The sequence below is a fragment of the Protomyctophum parallelum genome (genome assembly GCF_964188405.1).
Source record: "Protomyctophum parallelum genome assembly, chromosome: 20".
Classification (NCBI taxonomy): Eukaryota; Metazoa; Chordata; class Actinopteri; order Myctophiformes; family Myctophidae; genus Protomyctophum; species Protomyctophum parallelum.
Window position 1 is genome coordinate 42,969,489 of NC_139718.1, and position 15,551 is coordinate 42,985,039.

The following is a 15,551-nucleotide window of genomic DNA, read 5'->3' on the forward strand; positions in this document are numbered from 1 at the left end:
TGCATCGTGTAAAGCAGCACTCGTCCAAGGTTATTGAAGTTAACACTTTGACTGCGGAATTAATTGAACCGCAATGCCACGTTCAACTGCCTTGGATTTCACTAAGCTTTGAAGAACGACCGCGACCGACATTATCGGGCCATTATCAGGCCGAAATGGGTTAAAATGTGTGATCCTTTGTCGTGGTGTTCAAAGTGGCGATCACCGTGGCGGTGCCACCGTCCGCCATTGAAATGCATTGGGCCTCAATTTCCCAGAACCCTTTGCATGCCAGTGTGACGGGGCTGTTTTTTTTTTGAGAGCATGGTTTCGTCTTCAGGTTGAGTACAGAGTGACGTAGAGGGTGCGCTGTGACTGGCCAGTCGCTGTGATTGACAGCCTACACCTAAACCTAACCCTAACCTTAACCTCAGTAAAACTAAACCTAACCCTAACCTTAACCTCAGTAAAACTAAACCTAACCCTAACCTTAACCTCAGAAAAACTATACCTAACCCTAACCTTAACCTCAGTAAAACTAAACCTAACCCTAACCTTATCCTCAGTAAAACTATACCGAAAACCTCAGTAAAACTAACGCAGTGGCTGGGGGGGGGCGTTTCCAAGAACCTGAATCCGAAGACAAAACCATCCATCACCTATCCCACACTGTCCGATGGAAACCCGTGAGTCTTAAAACGTAATAAAATAAATAGCGAATTAAACAATGAAAACGTAACTCGTGTAACTCATTATTGGGAGAGAGGCTGTTCTACGGTCAATTAACTTGTGTAACTCGTGAGTGAATGGGAGACGAAATAACGAAAACTATGACCTTGACACAGACAGGCGGGGACACTAACCGTGACACAGACAGGTGGGGACACTAACCTTGACACAGACAGGCAGGGACACAAACCTTGACACAGACAGGCAGGGACACTAACCTTGACACACACAGGCGGGGACACTAACCTTGACACAGACAGGTGGGCGGGTCCAAAGATAGAAAAGGGCTGAGTGAGCAGAACTTTGGGGACATTAGCAAAGAGAAACCCACATAGTGTTTAGGCCAGCTGGCCTGGGACAGCCTGGGTCAGCCTGGGACAGCCTGGGTCAGCTAGCCTGGCTGGGACAGCCTGGGCCAGCTGGCCTGGGACAGCCTGGGTCAGCCTGGGACAGCCTGGGTCAGCTAGCCTGGCTGGGACAGCCTGGGCCAGCTGGCCTGGGACAGCCTGGGTCAGCCTGGGACAGCCTGGGTCAGCTGGCCTGGCTGGGACAGCCTGGGGGAGGAAAGCATGTCTTTGACCGCCAGCGGTACACTACACAGTGGAAAAAGCACTCACGTTTTGTTTTTGTTTTTACTTCTTGAGTAAAATAAATAGAAATACTCTGTTAGGGAACAGTCACACCGAAGTTTAATTCTACCTATATGAGGGTGGATTCTGCCAGATTATTTCTTTGCAGAAACCCACGAATGGCATCAAACCACAGCGTTTATTTTACATGTAGGCTGTGTTATGTCACATCGCAGCCACTTGACTTTAAGAAGTACATGTACTGCTACTTGCAGTAAATGTACTGCTGTAACAGTAATGTTACTTTCCACCTCTGGTCTCGCTCAATCGGTATGTAATGTCCATAACTTATGATGCATGACTTATAGCTTTCAATAGCAGAAATGTAAGCACATGATTCAGCCAATTAATGGGAAACGTCCATCACCGGTGTATTAGTCTGCAGCACTGAAGAAGAAAAGTACAAAAAGTACAAAAGATGTTTGCACAGCCGTGATACTGTATAGCAGTGGTTCCCAAACCCTTTCAGGTCAAGGACCCCCAAATTGACACTAATTATCCCATTCTGACCTGAGATCAGATTCATACGAGGTTTCCGCCGGACACACACTGGTCTGATGAACCCATTCTGACCTGAGATCAGATTCTAAAAATGTCAGTAGTTCTTCGATTTTTCAAAAAATAGCAGACCTACAAGCTCGTATCGCGCCACTCGGTGGCGCGATATGAGCTTGTAGATCTGCTATTTTTAAATAGCTAAAGCATAACATGATGCTAACACCAAAATGGGTGCCCGGTCAGAATGGATTAATGTATTTGTTGGGACGTTGTGTGCGTCCGTCCGTCCGTCCGTCCGTCCGTGCGTGCGTGCGTGCTTACGGGAGCCGCCTTCTTGGCCTTCTTGGCCTTCTTGGCCTTCTTGGGTTTTAAATCCTCTAGACTTCCCTCTCCAGAGCAACATCCAGAGTACTGCTAAACACTCAGTCAGTCAATCAATCAATCAATCAATCAATCAATCAATCAATCAAAAGACAGCTGTGAGAGTATACGCACGCCGCAATGCATAAAGTTACGTTTTGCGTGCTCAAAAAAAAAAAAAAAAAAAAAAAACATTTGTAAGTAAAAGTTGCATTTTGGCCCACTGTTGGCCCGTGACCTGGAATGAGCTTGACGACAAACAGCCAAGTTTTCATTTAATGTCATTATTGTATTTTATTCGAGCACTCACCGAACTCATCGCGGCAGAGAAACGGGGGCCAGGAGGCGGCGAGCAGGGAAGGCTAATGCACGGGTGTCTGCATTTAAGCAGGGAGAATTTATGTGCCGTTATGAATCGGCCTGATAGTTTAAAATGACCAGTGGGAGAGAGGGAGAGAGAAAGAGAGAGAGTTTCTCGAGCCTCCGTCAACTGAACACCTATACTTTGATTGATTGATGTTTATTGCTACTTCCTATTAACCACATAGACGCACGCATGCACGCACGCACATATGTTATATCTGCCCCAGGCAGTGTTAGTGTACAAGTACCTCACCGTGAAGGTATTATGTATTTCCCGATTCTACACAACTCAAGGCATCGTCGTCTCGGCCCGTTTACTAATTCAGCTCGGCGGTGCAGCCATGCACTTTCACAACTGCAGTTGAGATTAAGTGCTGCACTTGCTCAAAATGTGAATCTCGATTATTATTTTTTTCCTCCCCAAGAATTCCCCACACGAATAAAATGTTGCTCCATGAAAGTATCCAGTAAAAACCAACCATCTCTCTGTTTGCAGACAGCCTGGCGGCTCCTGCCAATGTGACCATCAAAGCATTGAAGGCTAACGCCGCTGTCGTAACATGGGACATCCCAGAGGGAGACCCTGTCATTGGATTCGCCATCACACAGCAGGTGAGTCTGTACACGCACACACACACGCACACAAGTACAATGATGCCTTGTACTATAAGGACATCCTCCAAATCGACCAGCTTCCTAAATGCTGATACTGAGCAGTATGTAGTAGACTTGACTGAATGTTGTCGTCATTTGTCACGTCATTATTTCATATACAGAAGGTCTCGGTCTTGCTCTCGCTTTAGGAGTTGTTCAACAGTGTCGCCCGTCGACGAGCGCTTCGAGGTTCTCCCGTGTCGGAGGAGCTTCGCCAGGAGGTCACCGGCTCGACGGTGGCGGTGACGGTGCCGGATGGAAAGCTGGGAGGAAGACAGTGTAGGATTACTTGGACTTGCGGAGCTTACATGGTCAATGGGGTTGTATTACCTGGTCATTGGGTTGTATTACCTGGTTTATTGGGTTGTATTACCAGGTCAATGGGTTGTATTACCTGGTTTATTGGGTTGTATTACCTGGTCGTTGGGTTGTATTACCTGGTCATTGGGGTGTATTACCAGGTCAATGGGTTGTATTACCTGGTTTATTGGGTTGTATTACCTGGTCAATGGCTCGTAATACCTTTCCCGGTGGGAAACTGCAGTCAATGAGTTGCAATGCTCCAGAAGGGAGGTGGTAGCGGCACCGGACTAACATACACGCACACAAACAACAACAAGCCACCGTCGTAGCCAGGGCGCGTCCTATGACCGCCGTAGCATAGCCGGGCGGTCCAATCGGTGGCGACCGATTGGCAGACGCGGAGGATGAGGTCTCCCGGGGGGGGGGGGGGGGGGGGGGGTGGATCATCACCAGTTGTGTTTTTGAGACGGTGGCGTCAACGGCAATAAGTCCTCTCTGAAGAGGAGCTTCTCTAATGAGGATGTCTGTATTGTTCTCGACAGTGTAGTGGAAACCTCGTAAGTCTTACTAGGATATTTACCTCGACGAACGCCTGGTTCGACCACTAAAATGATTCTGTCCAGGTTACCATATTATTGCTCACGGACGTTACACCTAATTTCCAATGGAATGTCCACAGCACGGATTTAAAACATCCCGAGATGAACATTTGAATCTCTGAATTCTCCAGATCAAGGTGGCACAATTTCTTCACGGTTCGAAAATCCATTGGAGACCAAAAATCATCCTCCGCGAAGCTCCATAGAATTTCGTCTGGCGCAGTTATTTCAATCTGCCTCGCGAAACCAACGGAGAAGAATTGGCACTCGCCGTGCCTGGGGGTATTCTCGGCCAAAGTCAATTCTATTCAACTCATCAATACCGATTAGACGGCCAACCTCCAGAGCGGAATCAAATACAAACAGACCCAAGTACAAACAATGCACGTCTGTGACGCCGGACCCGTTCTGGAGCGTTGGTTCGGATCTTCACCGCGGCGCCGCTTGTTGGAAAGCGTTCACTCGGCTCCATCGACCCACAAGGCATCGTTACATAATGCCATTATATAGTGCTGTCTGCTGATGTCATATCCATGTCGTCGTCATCATCATGTCCAAATAATATGTCCTCACAGTGGTGGAAAGTAACTATATATATTTACTCAAGTACTGTAATTAACCCATTCTGACCGGGCACCCTTTTTGATGTCGACGTCATGTCACGCTTTAGCTATTTAAAAATAGCAGATCTACAAGCTCATATAATACAAGCTTGTAGGTCTGCTATTTTTGAAAAATCGAAGAACGACTGACATTTTTTTAAATCTGATCTCAGGTCAGAATGGGTTCATCAGACCAGTGTGTGTCCGGCGGAAACCTCGTATGAATCTGATCTCAGGTCAGAATGGGTTAAGTAACATCTTGAGTTTACTTTACTTGCAATTTAGGCATTTCGCAGATGCTCTCATCCACAACAACTGTAAACCAGCGGTTCCCAAACCCTTTCATGTCAAGGACCCCTAAATCGACATCTATCAGCCCATGGACGCCGCGGAGAGATAATGCCAGGGGATCCACCATAAAAGAAGACTTTTACGGCTCTAGCAGTGATTCTCAACCCGTTTAATTTCAAGCACCCCCAGTTGGACATACATTAGGTTACGCGGACCCTCCGTTTAATGGCATTTCTGTCTCTGGGACAACCAATTTATATTGTAAAATCAATGTTAATTTAACTCTGAGAAGTTACAGACCCACAAGGGTCCATTCTGTTCCTATCTATCATTTAGCTGGGGTCTCCGGACCCCCAGGGGCCAATAAACCGATAGTTGTCACACTTTCAAGATTATTATTACTATTATTATTATTCAGCGGCGGCATGAAGTCTCACATGTCTCCCCCCTGCTCCGCTCCCTCCACTGGCTCCCAGTCGCTGCCCGCACAGAATACAAAACTCTGATGCTGGCATTCAAAGCAACCAAAGGTATGGCTCCCCCATATCTTACAAGTATGATTGAACCCTACAAACCCTCCCGCGCACTCAGATCAGCCAACGCAGGGAAACTGGAAGTACCCTCACTAAAAACGCCGGGACAACGCTCCACACGTCCCAAACTCTTCTCCCTTCTGGCTCCAAAACTGTGGAATGCACTTCCCGTTGCAGTCAGAACTGCAGCATCACTCCCAATCTTCCGCCGTAGCCTGAAAACCCACCTTTGCAGACTCCATCATGGCCCATAGCACTTACCCTAACCCCTTAGATAGCATTTCTGTTGGCTTAGATAGCATTTGACACAGACGTATAGCATGTTATGTAGACAGCACTATACTTGTATTGTATATAGTCATAGCACGCCATAGTACATATGTATAGCATAGTAGTAAATATGTATAGTTTATATGTATAGTGTATGTATAGTTTCATTATATAGATATTCCACTGTTACGTTCTTAGCTTACGCATGTTTCATGATAAATGCTTTTATGTGATGTATTCCCATGCTTTTGTTCTTGCTTAAATGTAAGTCGCTCTGGATTAAGAGCGTCTGCTAAATGCCTAAATTGTAAATTGTAAATTATGAAGTGATGCGCTGCAAGCTTGTAGATCTGCTATTTTTTTAAATTGCCAACACAAAAATCTACAAATGACACAGATTCTCTACCAGTTTCAAGTGCAAGATCAGTGTAAACAGCAAAAACTCTAATCAACCAACAACAACAACAACAACAACAAGGGTAAGCAGAAGTGTGCCAAGAAAATAATAATGACAAACTGGCTTTTTTTCTGCACGGATATGGGATTTTAATTTGTATTGTATATAAGTGATGACCCCAAAAAAAAAAAGCAATCTTAAGTAAACACGTCCAAAAGTTATAGCGTATACAATTACAGTTTACAAGTGCATCAATAATATCTCAGGTACGTTTTAATAATGATGAATGCAGGGGTTCTCAACCCGTGGGTCGCGACCCCTCGGGGGGTCAACAAATTATTTTGGGGGGTCACCAAATTATTAAAAAATAATAATAATAATAATAATTGCAACTGAATGGCTGGAAAGTGGAAATGAAGAGTTTACATATAGTACACATAGTACATGCATACACCTTCCCTAATGATTATATCTGGTTTCAGTATTTATCCCATTCTGACCTGAGATCAGATTCATACGAGGTTTCCACTGGACACACACTGGTCTGATTAATGCACTGTCGTTGGAGGGAACCTTTGCTATACACAGTCAGTTCCTCACTAGCCTGGAACTCACCTATGCTTTTTTGGCATAGGATCCGCCGGGAGAAACTATGCGCAGCTGCTATACATGAGACTATTTAATTAGAGCGACAGAGATAGAGAGGAGTGTGTGTGTGTGTGTGTGTGTGTGTGTGTGTGTGTGTGTGTGTGTGTGTGTGTGTGTGTGTGTCTGCGTGTCAATTTAACAAAGGTGCAGACGATCAAGAAATCAGCAGAGAGTGAGCGATGTTTGCGCTGCACTCTATGCCGAATTGAAGTGGACTCGGACCCAGACTTTTGTTTTTCCTTCTCCCTGGAAATAAAAACGTCTGGGTTTCCGAGGCTATAGTTCCTCACAGACCCTGCAGAATCACACAGCCACAGCCCTGCAGTCCATCTACTTTACAAAGCGTCTTATCTGGGTGCTCTGACCTCTGTAGTGTATAAGTGAGAACACAGTGTCTTCTATATATATACAAATTGAGGAGAGTACAGTTTGGTAGACCCAAGTCATAGACCGTGAAGTATGCAGAACTTTGCCGTTTACGTCTGTGCTTTATGTGGCCGTGATGATGCGTCACTGATTTCACCTCTGCGTTTTCAACCCAGCTTCTGTGGGAGTTCGCACTTTCCCTTTCTGTGATGCGATGGGCCCCGATTACAGTGCGCCTATATGCACAACCTGCCCAGCACTGGGCCAGCACGGAAGAAACACGGGTCAGAGGCCAAAGATAAATCGCTTGTCTGCCTTCGTTCAAAATCTATACGGCTTGTGTGTGTCTCACTCAGATCGCACTGCCCCATATAGCCGTGTGGCGTTAGACGTGGGCGCGCCGTATATGCGCAAGATTCTACTCATAATATGGTGCGGCAGTGTGGCTCGGGGGGCAGAGCGGCCGCCAGTTCGATTCCCGGGCTCCCCTCGGAGTTAGTGTCAGAAGTGTCCTTGAGCAAGTCTCTGAAACCCCTAACTGCTCCCGACGTGCAGGTTGGTGCCTCGCATGGTGTCCTCCGCCATCGGGGTGTGAATGTCTGTGTGAATGTGTGAATGTAATGCGCAATCTAGATTGTATGCAAATGCACCATTTATAATATGATACAGAAAGTGGATGAACTGTGTTTTGACCCTCATGTGAACCAGTATTTTTGTCCTGTGTTCTGCAGTATATCATATTATCTGTGTATGTTAAAGGGGTCGTGACATAAAATTAGTTTTTCTTTTTACATTGTATACGTTTTTTTATTCGTTTTCTGAGCTCAATTGCACCCCAAAAAACCTGAACTTTTTACATTCAGTAGATTTTCAGTGGTCTGGGGTTTTCTGGCTCAAACAAGTGCTCTGATTTTCCAGTGGACTGTGAGGTAAGAGTCCACAAATCCCATATACTGTATGACATATAGGAATCTTTCTGATTTTTCATATCACTGTTGAAGGATTTTGCCTGTTTTTGGCTTCAGAACACACAGAGAAAACTGTGTTTTCAGGTTCAGGTTGTGTGGGTGTATTTGAGGTCGAAAAACCGAAAGTACGTGTAATAAGCATTGTTGTTCAAGTTACTTTTAAAAAGTAAAGAGTTATAGTTATAGTAGTTATAGTTACCTATCTAAAAAAGTAATTATTTACTTTACTAGTTATTTAATTGTGAAAGTGACTACTTTCAAGTTACTTTACTTTACTTTAAAAAATAATAATATAAAAAATGATTTAAAAGAAGGTTTTTTGTTCTGTCGCACAGTAAGAGAAAAGACAACTCCCCATTATGAAATGTAGTGGAACAATAAAACATGTTCAGAAATGTTGACAGGCATCTTTATTGTAGCCTCAACTTGCCTTCAATTTTATTTATAATAATCAAATAAAAAAATGAGTCCATATACCTGCAGTGGTAGAGAGATAATTCTAATTCATCAAATGTATTTTTGAGCTCATCTTCCATTTTAGAATATTCACTGTTCAGGTATTTGGAAAATGTATTTCTGCACATTGGCCCTGCTTTCACTGGTATTTTGCTGACCAGTGGTCTGAAAGGAACAGACTCCACCGTTGAGAGGGGAAGCATTTCCTCAACAACATAGGCTACCTAGCAATCATTTTGTCAAGTTGACTCTTGGTGACATGCTACAAATCGATCTTTGTCTGTTTTGGTGGTGCTGTGGACAATGCTTTTTGTCCGCCGCAAGTTCTCAAAATAATGCTTGTATTTCCAACCCACAAACCATCCGATCTCGCTGTTATCCGCATTTGCCATTGTAGCGTGTGGTAAATAACGTCCGTTCAACCGGCGTTTTCTGTGCACGCGTTACAAGGGTTTGTGTGTCTGTGTCATAGACTGTATATAGGTCTGTGTTTACCGTGTAAGACCCGCCCTACTCTGTCAGACTGTCTCTGATTGGCTTACCCTGAAATCTGGCCCTACGTTAGCCAATTCAATGACCTCTTCTGTGACGTGCTTTGTTCATGTTAGAGTGAAACGCCATGTGGGCTCAGAGGCTAGTATGAGAGCACAACCGGTCGACAGAGTACAACACAGAGAGCGCTCTCTCAGACTTTTCACTTGGTTAACAAATTACTGCAAAAAGTAGTTTTGTTATATATAACGTAACGTCATGTAAGGGCGTTCAGTTGCGACACTGGTAACAAGTGAAAATTAACGCCATGAAACCTTTAATCCTCTAAGTGACCGATCTCCTCCTCCGACAGAAGAAGGACGTGCGCATGCTGCGCTTCATCCAGGAAGTGAACACCACCACGCGCTCCTGTGCATTGTGGGACTTGGAGGAGGAGACGGACTACATTGTGCACGTCCAGTCCATCAGCGTGTCGGGGCATGCCAGCCCGCCGAGCGAGCCTCTGCGCTTCCGAACGCCCAAGGAGGCCGAGACGCAGGCCTCCAAGAGTAAAGGTACTGCAACGTGCACTGCACCCAGCAGTGGCATGTACAGATAGACACTAGGGGGTGCTAGAGAACCCCCTGCCCTTTTAAAAATGTGCTAAAAAAAATATATATATATTTTTTTTTTTTTCTTACTTTTTAGTGTGTGGACCATGCGGTGACATTGATCCAATCTTGATAAAAAAACGCTTCTACTATATTATTTAGGCCCCCACCACAATCTAAAGCTATGTTTCTATGTCGGTGGTTCTTCGATAAAAAAAAAAAATAGCAGACCTACAAGCTCGTAGCGCGCCACTCGGTGGCGCGCTATGAGCTTGTAGATCTGCTATTTTTCAATAGCTAAAGCACCAAAATGGGTTCCCGCCCCAAAATGTGCTGCACAAGGTGCCCTTTTTTTCACTTGAGCACCTGCCCCTCTAAATGTCTGTGCAGCCACTGGTACCCAGTGTTGTTTTTGGCAGCACATTTAGATTTTAGTTTCGTTTAGTTTAGTCATAGTCTTTGGAATAAAATTTAATTTCGTTTTTTAGTCACATTTTAGTCATCTGAAATGTTTTAGAGTCTAGTTTTAGTCGACTAAATGTCATAAGATTTTAGTTGACAAAATCTACAGTTGATTTAATAGTCGATTTTTTACAAGCTCGTTACAAGCTCGTTGTGAGCTTGTAGCTTGTATTTTTTTAGCATGCAACCAAGTGTAAATTATACTGGATCTCTTGTCCACTAAGTCCCTTCCTAACATTTTAGTATAGTTTTTATTTCTTGACGAAATTGTCGATATATTTAGTCTTATAGTTTTAGTTATCGTAGCTTAGTTTTCATTTAGTTTCTATTTACTGTAGTTTTCGTCAGTGACAAAAGGTAGTCAATGAACATGTTTCGTCATAGTGTTAGTCGACGAAAACAACACTGCACTGTTCATACTGTATGGAGGCTCTCAACACCTTTTCATCCTATGCCGTGGTGTCCCTGTCGTCACCGTATGACAAAATGACGATAATGAATAATAATGGATTTTATTTATAATTCACTTTACTTTTTTTTTGTGAAAATCTCAAAGTGCTGCAGTTGCATGCATGCATTTGGGAATTAGCTAATTAGCAAAGTTTTAGTAGACAAAATGCACGCGCACTCACACACACACACACACACACACACACACACACACACACAACGGAGCGAGCAAAGCAGCAAAGTTCTTCCCCGTGTCCCGTGCAGGCATGGCAGGCAGGGCCGAGGGGGAGTGGCGTTGGCCCGTTGACAATTCATTCCATGGACTGGTTTTGTCTAAAAGGTCCAATAAAAAATCAATAGGGACACAAAGCGTGAAATTACATTTCTCAACACAATGTCCCGCGAACACTCTGCCCTGCTGACCGCCTCATGAATAAATGGCCAGAGGCGGGGGGGGCGGGGGGGGGGGGGGGGGGGGGGGTCAACTTCACAGTGTATTGACAGACACGCTTCCATTGGGCGACGTCACCCTGTACACGGGCCGAGTTGTTCCCTTGTGGGGGTTCTTAGACCTGGTTTCTATGTCAGTTGTTCTCAAACTATGTCATGTCAAAGTCTGACCCCAACAAATAAATGTATTTGGCCGCTGACCCCCCATCTGAAAATATGTTGTTCCAGGGATGAAACGTGCAAAATGTTACAACCATGGGGCGGCTCTCCGCTATGTATGTGATGTCTGTTATGGTTGCTCAATTTTTATGTATAAGTCTGACTCTCTCACTCTCTCTCTCTCTCTCTCTCTCTCTCTCTCTCTCTCTCTCTCTCTCTCTGTAATGCAACATTTGTTCTAACACCCACGCTTTGGCTTCAAGTAGTATCTTGTATGCACACACACACACGACTCTCTCACACATGCACAAACGCACACACGCATGCACGCGCGCAAGCCTGTGTGCACACTGCACAATAAACATCTGCTAACACACAAACCAATAGAGAGCTAGACAGAGGAAGGGGTAATTAAAATTTGAGAAGCAACAGTGTCTGGTGGGGGCTGTCTGTCGCCTCCCTCCTCCTCCCATTGCATACCACACACTGTGTCAGGTGAAATACACACGTATGGTGCTGCTAGACTGTGTTTATGAGAATTAGTTGAGTTACAGTAGTCATTACAAGAGGAGCGTGAGTGTTTATGAGTTAGTTATGAGAGGAGTGTGAGTGTTTATGAGTTAGTTATGAGAGGAGTGTGAGTGTTTATGAGTTAGTTATGAGAGGAGTGAGTGTTTATGAGTTAGTTATGAGAGGAGTGTGAGTGTTTATGAGTTAGTTATGAGAGGAGTGTGAGTGTTTATGACTTAGTTATGAGAGGAGTGTGGGTGTTTATGAGTTAGTTATGAGAGGAGTGTGAGTGTTTATGAGTTAGTTATGAGAGGAGTGTGAGTGTTTATGACTTAGTTATGAGAGGAGTGTGAGTGTTTATGAGTTAGTTATGAGAGGAGTGTGAGTGTTTATGAGTTAGTTATGAGAGGAGTGTGAGTGTTTATGAGTTAGTTATGAGAGGAGTGTGAGTGTTTATGACTTAGTTATGAGAGGAGTGTGAGTGTTCATGAGTTAGTTATGAGAGGAGTGTGAGTGTTTATGAGTTAGTTAGGTTAGTTACAAGAGGAGTGTGAGTGTTTATGACTTAGTTATGAGAGGAGTATGAGTGTTTATGAGTTAGTTATGAGAGGAGTGTGAGTGTTTATGAGTTAGTTATGAGAGGAGTGTGAGTGTTTATGACTTAGTTATGAGAGGAGTGAGTGTTTATGAGTTAGTTATGAGAGGAGTGTGAGTGTTTATGAGTTAGTTATGAGAGGAGTGTGAGTGTTTATGAGTTAGTTATGAGAGGAGTGTGAGTGTTTATGAGTTAGTTATGAGAGGAGTGTGAGTGTTTATGACTTAGTTATGAGAGGAGTGAGTGTTTATGACTTAGTTATGAGAGGAGTGTGAGTGTTTATGAGTTAGTTATGAGAGGAGTGTGAGTGTTTATGAGTTAGTTATGAGAGGAGTGAGTGTTTATGAGTTAGTTATGAGAGGAGTGTGAGTGTTTATGAGTTAGTTATGAGAGGAGTGTGAGTGTTTATGAGTTAGTTAGGTTAGTTACAAGAGGAGTGTGAGTGTTTATGACTTAGTTATGAGATGAGTGTGAGTGTTTATGAGTTAGTTATGAGAGGAGTGTGTGTCTATGACTTAGTTATGAGAGGAGTGAGTGTTTATGACTTAGTTATGAGAGGAGTGTGAGTGTTTATGACTTAGTTATGAGAGGAGTGTGAGTGTTTATGACTTAGTTATGAGAGGAGTGCGAGTGTTTATGAGTTAGTTATGAGAAGAGTGTGAGTGTTTATGAGTTAGTTATGAGAGGAGTGTGAGTGTTTATGACTTAGTTATGAGAGGAGTGTGAGTGTTTATGAGTTAGTTATGAGAGGAGTGAGTGTTTATGAGTTAGTTATGAGAGGAGTGTGAGTGTTTATGACTTAGTTATGAGAGGAGTGTGAGTGTTTATGAGTTAGTTATGAGAGGAGTGAGTGTTTATGAGTTAGTTATGAGAGGAGTGAGTGTTTATGAGTTAGTTATGAGAGGAGTGTGAGTGTTTATGAGTTAGTTATGAGAGGAGTGAGTGTTTATGAGTTAGTTATGAGAGGAGTGAGTGTTTATGAGTTAGTTATGAGAGGAGTGAGTGTTTATGAGTTAGTTATGAGAGGAGTGAGTGTTTATGAGTTAGTTATGAGAGGAGTGAGTGTTTATGAGTTAGTTATGAGAGGAGTGAGTGTTTATGAGTTAGTTATGAGAGGAGTGAGTGTTTATGAGTTAGTTATGAGAGGAGTGAGTGTTTATGAGTTAGTTATGAGAGGAGTGAGTGTTTATGAGTTAGTTATGAGAGGAGTGAGTGTTTATGAGTTAGTTATGAGAGGAGTGTGAGTGTTTATGACTTAGTTATGAGAGGAGTGTGAGTGTTTATGAGTTAGTTATGAGAGGAGCGTGAGTGTTTATGAGTTAGTTATGAGAGGAGTGAGTGTTTATGAGTTAGTTATGAGAGGAGTGTGAGTGTTTATGAGTTAGTTATGAGAGGAGTGAGTGTTTATGAGTTAGTTATGAGAGGAGTGAGTGTTTATGAGTTAGTTAGGTTAGTTACAAGAGGAGTGTTTATGAGTTATTTATGAGTTATTGCGACCACACAGGTTGCATTTCCCGTCAGTTAGTCACTCAACATCCCCATACATGGGGATGATGGGAATGCCGTTTGGATGTTCTCGATGATGGGAATGCCCCCCCCATAATATGGTGCCCAGGGCACGTGACATCACGTGACATCATCAGGGATGGAGATAGTCATAGTAAATGCGACCTGATGTCATCAATATTGGCCAGCAATCAGCAATCATGACCTCAAACCCTTAGATCTCCATATATGGATATGTGTCAGAATGTCTCCCTTTTGACTGATACCTGTCCATTCAAACTCTAGACAGGCCTGCCCCAAAGTTAATAGTGCAGCCGTGCCCGGCAGCCGGCGAAAAGTACAGTTCTCAACAGGCGCGAAAATGAAGGCCCGGCCCTCATCAAACCCTGTACACTCAAGAGAATGTCGCCGCTACCACCCTTAGATCTCCATATACGGAGCTGACCTCTTCTGACATTCCAATTATGTTGATCTGACCTCATCATACCCAAATACTTGCTTCTGGGGGTCCCTGGCCAAATACATATAATTCCGAGGGTCCCGAAAAAGCACCACTGATCTACATAACCTTCTCAGAAAACTGTTGGTATTTAGAACACGCTTTTAGAATCGGCCTCTAAATGGGTTCAAATGCCTCACAGCTCCCATCCATTTCACACATGGTACATGATTTATTATTTATTATACCAAAAAAGACACACTCACACGCACACCTTTCCTAAAAGCCATCTCTACAGAGGGATGCTGCATATAAGCTTCAAAGACTTTGGCCCTCATTTGGGCTGCTTGTTCATGGATGTCTGTTTAATTAGCTCCGCTCCTCAGCCCACCAGCTTTTGATGGCAACTAAAGATGAGCAGAGAGTTGTCGGAAAGGAATGAGTTATTTAAAGTTATTTGTTATGACGGTAATATATATTATGTATATATATGTAAGGCTGAATAGCGAGCAAAATCAGGGGGAAAAGATGAAACATGTTATTCTGTTTCAGCCTCTTGCTGAACTGAAACTCCTTTCGGTTCGTCTGTTGCGCGGGAGGCTGGATTGGGGCAAGTACGGACGCTCGATTGACATGGAAAACGCATGCACCGTGCCACGCTGCCTCACATTTGACAAAATAGTCACATCCGCATCATCAGCTTTCTTGCTTGTCTCAGTTAACGTGACCTTTTGGATAAAACGAGGCGCCTAATGTTTATCAAACACAGGACAAGATGTGCATTCCTTTGTGCAAGCACATACCTCAAGAGTGTCGTCGTGATGAATGGTAGAATGTCTTGGTGTCATCCTGCCGTCTTGGTGATGAGTGGTGGTGAATGGTGGGAGCTGGATACGCATCATCAGTAGTGTATCCTTGGATCTTGGGATGTTTCGGCCCTAACACTATACACCCTCCCCAAGGTGGCCAGCTACAGGCTGATCAGACCTGAGCGTGCGTTATTCCAGACTCGTCACGAGAAAGAGAGCCATGCATGGCAAACTTCTCGTGGGACTATGCACTACGCAGGGGCGTCCTATTCCCTGAGTCAAGCCAAAGCTGACCGCATGACCTCCTGGCTTGCTACTTCGGTGCCCAGCAGGGGTCTTTCCTCCTCATGAAAAGCCACTGGCTGCTTCTTTCGGCTGCCTCCGATAAAGCTTTGATGGCTGAGCACTGCAGTTCTGGCCTCTGACTCCCAGGTCTGCAAACAG

At 44.0% G+C, this 15,551-nt stretch overlaps 1 protein-coding gene across 1 annotated transcript in view; it reads left to right on the forward strand.

Moving 5' to 3' along the window:
- Positions 1-2,628: 2,628 nt before the first annotated feature.
- The window catches only part of fndc5a (fibronectin type III domain containing 5a), a gene marked incomplete at both ends in the record, with an annotated part of 28,754 nt that continues 15,831 nt past the window's right edge, over positions 2,629-15,551 (forward strand). The window contains 3 exons of the mRNA XM_083792801.1: positions 2,629-2,635; positions 3,055-3,170; positions 9,490-9,691. Coding sequence (XP_083648927.1) covers positions 2,629-2,635; positions 3,055-3,170; positions 9,490-9,691 — 325 coding nt within the window. The remainder of the gene's footprint in view (positions 2,636-3,054; positions 3,171-9,489; positions 9,692-15,551) is intronic.